The sequence below is a fragment of the Muscardinus avellanarius genome (assembly GCF_963383645.1).
Source record: "Muscardinus avellanarius genome assembly, chromosome: 14".
In the NCBI taxonomy this organism is placed as follows: Eukaryota; Metazoa; Chordata; class Mammalia; order Rodentia; family Gliridae; genus Muscardinus; species Muscardinus avellanarius.
The window spans coordinates 18,885,494-18,893,562 of NC_137800.1; the positions used below are offsets into that span (position 1 = coordinate 18,885,494).

The 8,069-nt window shown below is 49.1% G+C and overlaps 1 protein-coding gene across 1 annotated transcript; it reads left to right on the forward strand.

The window, feature by feature from the left end:
* Nucleotides 1-1,734: 1,734 nt before the first annotated feature.
* On the forward strand, nucleotides 1,735-3,144 carry TRIM75 (tripartite motif containing 75; the record flags this gene model as incomplete). Its single annotated transcript, XM_080710222.1, has 1 exon — nucleotides 1,735-3,144. The coding sequence occupies one exon, from the start codon at nucleotides 1,735-1,737 to the stop codon at nucleotides 3,142-3,144; it is 1,410 nt and encodes a 469-aa protein (XP_080566348.1).
* Nucleotides 3,145-8,069: the final 4,925 nt, after the last annotated feature.

The window sequence follows — 8,069 nt, forward strand, 5'->3', positions numbered from 1 at the left end:
TTTTTTTTTTTTTTTTTTTTTGGTACAGGGGCATTCTACCTCTGCTACACGCCCAGCCCTGTTTTTAATTCTTTATTGTGAAATAGTGTCTCACTGAGTTGCGGAGGGCCTCACTAAGTAGCTGAGGCTGTCTGTGAACCGCGATCCTCTGGTCTCAGCCTCCCAAATGCTGGGATTACAAGCGCGTGCCACTACGCCCAGCTGGCTTTTTTAAGTAAAATAACCCAAAATAGCATTTGTTTCTTTCCCCATTTTCCTCCCTACTCTCCTCCCTTCTCCATACAAGGTTGTTGAGATTGACATTGGCGAAATCCCTCATTTTAAGCCCCGAAACTGGAGGTTGGTCTGTGTTTTCAGAATATGCAAGTTCATGGAGTGAGGCCATTATCTGTACTCAGCCTGATCCTGAGAGTTTGGGCTACTGACCAGGGATGTTTCAGTGGCAGAGCCCTGCTTAGCATGGGACCTGTGTTCAGTCCTCGGCAAACAAAACCTCCGAGGAGTTCGGTCTCAGAGTTAAGCAGCCTGCTTGGTGTGGCCAGCCAGCCCCTGAGCCTGGGCCCGCCCCGCAGCCCCCACTGGGGGTGACTGGTAGTGGGTTCTCATAGGGACTGCTTTCCCAGTGGAGGACAGTGTTAGTCTGTCCAGGGCACAGTAACAGGCCTAGGGACGAAAAAGTAGAGAGAAGCAGAAGCAGGGTTTTCTTTTTTTGGGGGGGGGAGTACTGGGTGGGAATTGAAGCCAAGTCCTCTACCACTGAACCACATCCCCAGTACTTTTTTTTATTTTGAAGTGGTCTTGCTGAGTTACCATGAGGTTGGCCCCAAACCTACGGCCCTCCTGCCTCAGCCTCCAAGATGGAGTTTACAGGAGTGTATTACTGCTAAGAAAACTTCTTCTCAAGCCGGGCACAATAGGCCACGCTTATAATCCCAGCATTTAGGAGGCTGATACAGGAGGCCAGAGGTTCGAAGACAGCCTCAGGTACTTAGGCCTTTTGCAACTCAGTAAGACCTTGTTTCAAAATAAAAAAAAAAAAAATAGGGCTGGGGGTGTTGCTTAGAGGCAGAATGCCCCTGGGTTCCATCCGCAGTCACACACACACACACACACACACACGCAGCTGGGTCTGGTGGCACACGCTTGTAATCCCAGCATTTGGGAGGCTGAGACAGGAGGATTGCACAGGTTTGAAGCCAGGCTCAGCTACTTAGTGAGGCCCTTTGTAACTCAGTGAGACCCTGTTTCAAAATAAAGAACAAAAAAAATAGGGCTGGGGAAGTAGCTCAGAGGTAGAATGCCCCGGGGTTCCAAAAAAAAAAAAGAAGACATTTTGTTCTGTAGTGAGTCCCTGTTTCCAAATAAAATATGAAGAAAATAGGTCTGGGAGTATAGCCCGGAGGTAGAAAGCCTCTGGGTTCCACCCCCAGTACCACACACACGCAAAAGAAATTTGTTCTCACCCACAGCACCCGAGGCTGGAAGAGGAGCCAGCTGTCGAGCTGAGCTGGGATTGGCTGCAGGCTTCTGGGAAGGACTCCTGTTGACAGCTGGAGTGAGAATTACAGGGTCTGGAAGTTCAAAGAGCTCCGTGGGCTGCCACCTCTGAGAAACCAGGGAGACTAGAGAGGCCATTGGGTACCTCCTGAGGGCGGGATCTGAGGGAGCGAGGCCATTGGCTGCCTCCCGAGAGAAAGCCCGGCAGCCCCATCCCAGGCCTTCATCCCCAGCCCCATGGCGGTGAAGGCCACGGTGACCAAGCTGCAGGTGGAAGCCAAGTGCTCCATCTGTCTGGACAGTCTGAAAGACCCGGTCACCATCGAATGCGGGCACAACTTCTGCCGCTCCTGCATCCAGCAGTCGTGGGAAAATCTCCAGGAGCGGTTCCCGTGCCCCGTCTGTCGCTACGAGTGCGAGGAAGGGCACTTTCGGAGCAACACGCAGCTGGGGCGGGTGGCCGAGCTCGCCCGGCGGCTGGGCCTCGGCCTGAGCGCGAAGAGGAAGAGGCCGCCGGTGGCGACCACGTGCGAGAAGCACAACCAGGTCCTGTCCCTCTTCTGCGAGAAGGATCTGGAGCTCCTGTGTGTCCCGTGCACCCGCTCCCCGGGCCACCAGGGCCATTTCGTGAGGCCCCTGAAGGAGGCCGCCTTGCGCCACAGGGCCAAGCTTCGCAAGTCCATGGACGCCCTGAAGAGGCAGGTGGCCGAGGTCCAGGGGATCATAAGCGCGCATCACAGGAAGCCATCGGAGCTGAAGGACAAGATGGCAGAGAAGAGGCAGGAACTGGCCGCCGAATACCAGCTTTTGAGGGAGTTTCTGGAGCGCTCGCGGCGGGCGGCCCTGGCCAGGCTGGCCGAGGAGGAGACGGACAAGAGGCAGAAGCTGGGGGAGAACATCACAGCGTTCACCAACCACCACGCCGCGCTCCGGGGGCTGCTGGCCAAGCTCGCCAGGCAGGAGGCCATGTCCGAGGTGGAGCTGCTGTCGCAGATCAAGCACTTCTACGAGCAGTCTGACGGTCAGATCAGCCCGCCCGTCTTCGCCACCGACCTGAGGAGGGAGGCCTACCGGTTTCCTCCCCAGTATTCCGCGCTGCAGAAAATAAGGAAGGAATTCCAGGCAGATGTGATCCTAGACCCGGAGACAGCCCACCGGAACCTGGTCGTGTCCGAGGACAAGACGTGTGTGAGGTTTGCCAAGAAGAAACGGGGCGCTCCTAAGCGGCCCCCCGGGTCTGCGGTCAGCCCCGTGGTGCTGGGGCTCCCGGTGTTTTCCTCCGGGAGGCATTTCTGGGAGGTGGACGTGGGAGACAAGCCTGAGTGGGCTCTGGGCGTCTGCAGAACCTCTCCGTCCAGAAAGGCCAGGCGACTCTCAGCCCAGCAGGGATGCTGGACCATCCGGCTGCAGGGCACCAGCTACGAGGCCCCAGGAGCGGACCCCATTTGCCAGGTGTTGGACGTGAGGGCCCGCCGCATCGGCGTCTTCCTGGACCACGAGCTGGGTGAGCTCTCCTTCTATAACATGCCGGAGAAGTCGCTCATCTGTACTTTCAGGGACACTTTCAGTGAGCCTCTGCAGCCTTATTTCTACGTAGGACCTGGTTCAGAACCTCTCCAGATCTGTAAGGGAACGGACAGTGACTGAAAACCCCCCATCAGGCTGCACTAGTAAGTGAGCAGGTTTTGGCATTTTATTTGTCTACTAAATTCATTGTAAATTTTTTTTTTTATGTGAATAAAAACTCCCCTGATAGGCTGAAATAGTTTAACAGGTTTTTTTCTTTGCTTATTAACTCATGCTATTTATTTTTATTTTTTATACTTTTATGGGTGTACTGTTATTATATATGATAGTGAGATTGAAAGTGATATGCTGATACATAACACCAATTTTTAAATTTTTGTTGTTTTTGATTTTTTGGTACTGGGGATTGGGGAAGTCTCCAGCCTTTTTATTTTTAATTTTAATTTTTTTTTTTTTTTTTGATGGTACTGGGGGTGGAACCCAGAGGCTTTCTACCTCCGGGCTATACTCCCAGACCTATTATATTTTATTTGGAAACAGGGTCTCACTAAGTTGCTGAGAGCCTCACTAAGTAGCTGAGGCTGGCTTCGAACCTGTGTGATCCTCCTGTCTCAGCCTCCCAAGTGCAGGATGACAAGCATGTGCCACCACGCCCGGCTCAATTTTTAATTAATTAAATTATTTTTTTTGGCAGTACTGGGAATTGATTCTGAGCTATGGGTCTCACTAGGTTGATGATCGTCTCACTAACTTGCTGAGGCTGTCCTCAAACTGTGAGCCTCTTGTCTTAAGTCTCCCAAGTACTGGGATAACAAGCCTACACCACCACACCTGGCTCATGCACACATTTTTTTGTTTTGTTTTGTTTTGTTTTGTTTTTGCTACTAGAGACTGAACCAGAAGAGTTTGGTTCTACCTCTGAGTTATCACCCCGACCCCCTTTTTTTGTGGTACTGGGGATTGAGCCCAGGGGCATTCTACCTCTGAGCTACAGCCCCAGTCCTATTTTTATTTTGAGGGTCTCACTAGGTTGATGAGTCTCACTACTCGCTGAGGCTATCCTTGAACCTGCGATCCTCCTGTCTCAGTCTCCCAGGTACTGAGATTACAACCTTGCACCACATCTGGCTAGATACTTTTTTTAATGAAAGGTGCATGGCCAGTGTGTGAATAACCCTGTAAATACACCTCTTCATTTATTTGTTTCATCACTTCCAAGAAGAAAGGTTCATTTTTTGCAATTAACTCTATAAACTCTGACAAGTAAAGCTTCTTTCCCCCAAACATGGGGTATGCAGGGGTTAACCTGTCATCTGTGTGGACCTAGACATTGCCAGCTAGGAAGGTGACTGACTGTATCGAAGTGTGGATGGAGGTTGTAAAGGATTAACAGACCTCGCTGGCTGACACGCCTCATCCGCAAACACTGGATTGTGTGATGCCTGACATGCGGGTCAGGCAATCTATCCGGCAAGGAGCGAGCTCCCACGGTCAGCAGAACTGAAACGGACCAGGCGGGCACTCTAAGGGGGCACGCCGTTTAGAGTGCTCCTCTTTTACCCAGGGGCATTCTACCTCAGAGCTACACCCCCAGACTATTTTATTTTTATTTTAAAACAGGGTCTCACTACTTGCCGAGGCATCCTAGAACCTGTGATTCTCTGGTCTCAGCCTCCCATTTGCGGGGATTTACAAGCATGTGACACTGTGTCTGACCCAGACCTCTAGCCTGTGTTGTAATAATGTAAGAGAAGCCAGTTTTTGTTTTGTTTTGATTTTATTGTGGTGCAGGGGATTGAACCCAGGGTTTTGTACATGCTAGATGAGAGCTTACCACCAAGCTCCGTCCACAGCCACAGCCAGGACCAGGATGAGAGCTTACCACCAAGCTCCGGCCACAGCCGGGGCCAGGGGTCCAGGGGCCTTTTTTTTTCTTTTTCGGGTCTGGGATGGAACCTAGAGGTATTCGACCTCTGAGCTACACCTCCTGCCCAATTTTTTTTCTTTATTTTGAAACAGGGTCTCACTGAATTGTGGAGGGCCTCACTAAGTAGCTGAGGCTGTCTGTGAACTACGATCCTCTGGTCTCAGCCTCCTGAATGCTGGGATAAGAAGCGTGTACCACCATGCCTGGATGCCAAGGGGCCTTTTCTTTTTTTTTTTTTAATATTTTATTTGGAAACAGGGTCTCACTAAGCAGGTGAGAGCCTAAGTACCTGAGCCTGTCTTTGAACCTGCGCGATCCTCCTGTCTCAGCCTCTCAAGTGCGGGGATGACAAGCGTGCGCCACGTCCGGCTCACATTTCACTTTTCAACTAGGCCGTGTGTGCATGTGTGTTGCTGGGGATCGAACCCAGGACCTTGCACATGCTAAACAGACACTAGCCCTGAGCTACACATGCACTCCCATAGTCTTGAAGTGCTTGCTGGCAACTCCGGAACAATAGAGAGTGAGCGTTCTTTTTTCTGATATTAACGGGAACATGTCTGGAGCTTCCTACAGTCTGGTTGTTTTCTGATGTCATTTGGTGTTTAAATTACAACTGCAAAAGGCTATCCTATATGTTAGGAAAGTGCTCCACCTAATTGTGTATAACAAAAATTACTAGAAAAATAACTTTTTTTTGAGGCAGAGTCTTTGTTGCCTGGGCTGGCCTTGACCTCCTGCAGTCCCGGGACTGGCAGGGACATGGACACGCATTACCACGCCTGGTGTAGACGTTTACGTCTTTGCTATGCCTGAAGTGGATATAATTAAGCTCACTGTGTAGAATTTATCTCCACTGAGTAACTTCTGTTACCCCTGAAGTTTTAACTTTTGTGTGTGGTGCTGGAGATGAAACCCAGGGCTTAATTTTTTGGTGTTGGGGATTGAACCCAGTGGCATTCTACCTCTGAGATATACCTCAAGCCCTATTTTATTTTATCTTATTTTTGGAGGTACTTGGGGTGGAACCCAGGGGCTTTCTACCTCCGGGCTATACTCCCAGACCTACTTTATACTTTATTTGGAAATAGGGTCTCACTAAGTTGCTGAAAGCCTCACCTAGTAGCTGAGGCTGGCTTCAAACCTGTGCGATCCTCCTGTCTCAGCCTCCCAAGCATGATGAGGATTACAAGCGTGCGCCACCATGTCCGGCTTCCAAGCCCTATTTTAATTTTTTTTTTTTTTTTTTTTTTTTTTTTTTTTTTTGCGGGTCTGGGGATGGAACCCAGGGGCATTCGACCTCCAAGCTATACTCCCTGCCCTATTTTTATTCTTTATTTTGAAACCGAGTCTCACAGAGTTGCAGAAGGCCTCACTAAGTAGCTGAGGCTGTCCTCAGGTCTCAGCCTCCCGAATGCTGGGATTACAAGCATGCACCACCACGCCTGGCTTAATTTTTTAATTTAGTTGTTGAAGCTGGCCGTGAACATGCGATCCTCCAGTCTCAGCCGCCTACATACTGAGATCACAGGCATGCCACCATGCCTGGCTCCCATTGCATTTTAAAACTTTTTTTCTTTTGTGATACTAGGGATTGAATCCAGAGGCATTCTACCTCCAAGCTACACCTCCAGCCCTTTTATTTTGTTTTGTTTTTGTGGTATTGGGGATTGAACCCAGGGGCATTCTACCTCTGAGCAACATCCCATCCCTATTTCCTTATTAGGAAACAGGGTCTCACTAAGTTGTAAAGGACCTCACTCAGATGCTGAGGCTGTCTTCAAACCTGTGATCCTCCTGTCTCAGCATCCCAAATACTGGGATTACAGGCATGGACCACTGCATCCGGCTAAAATATTAAGCTGACTGATCAGCGAGTACTGGGAAAAAGTTGGGGTGTGCTGTTACATAGTAGGAGTGATTAGAGGTAGCAACAATGTACTCTGTATTTCAAAAGACTAGAAAAGGACTTTGAATGTTATCACAAAGAAATGGTCTATGACATCTTTAATCTGAAACCTAATACAATGGATGGTATAATTTTTTTGTACTTGTGTCAGTAAAAAAAATAAATTTAAAAAGAAATCTGGTTCTTGTTGGTACATAGAGGCTCTCGATCTTCAGGTTTCAATTTTCTACCCTTGCTTTTTTTTTTCCTCCAGTTCTCATTTTCCAGTCGTATAACCTGTGTGCATGCGTACACACCCCCATTTTGCAGTCTTGCTACTTAGGCTGTCCTCAAACCTGGGATCCTCTTGTCTTGGCCCTCCTAACCACTGGAATTACAAGCAAAGCCCCACCACACACCGCCAGGCTTGTGACAGTATCTCCCTGAAGTGCCCAGGCTAGGATCAAACTTGGGATCCCGCTGCCTCGGCCTCCTGAGCAGCTGGTGTACTGGAGATGCCGCCATGCCAGGCTCTGCTGTCTCTTGATCTCTGTTGTAGGTGTTAAAGGTGAATTTCTAAAAAAGACTTTACAACGACTTCAGGCAGTACTTCATAAATAAACTGAGCCTGGGTTAAGGCTGGGTACAAATGACCGGCTTTGAGCTCGTGTGAAAGCCATTTTGTACTATAGTTTCAGAAGCAAAATCCTGAATTAGTGATGCCCATTCAAGTAGTTACACCAGGTGTGGCGGTGCAGCCTGTAATCCCAGTATGTGGGTGGCAGGGGTTTGAGAACGCCACTTACGCCCCCCAGCAACTTAATGAGGTCCTGTTTCAAGATAAAATGGGCTGAAAATGAGCTCAGGAAGAATGCCCCTGGGTTCAGTCTTCAGTACCAGGAAGAAAAGTAAAAATATTACAAATAACTGACTGCCTGATTTGTGCCATGCACAGTTTTAGGTTATGGTAATGAACCAAAGACAAAGCTTATGTTCTAGTCACAGGGCAGAAACTATAGTCCACAGTATGGTCCATGGGTTCGATTCCCAGCACCTTCCTCCTTCCAAAAAAGGGCTGGGATGTACCTCAGTAGTAGAGCGCTTGCCTGAGCACACACAAGGCCCTGGTTCAATCCCCCAAAGGGCCAAAATTAAAGAAAAATAATATCCTGGGGAAATAAGCAAATGACTTGAATACAAATTACAGAAGATTTATAAAAAACCAAAGAA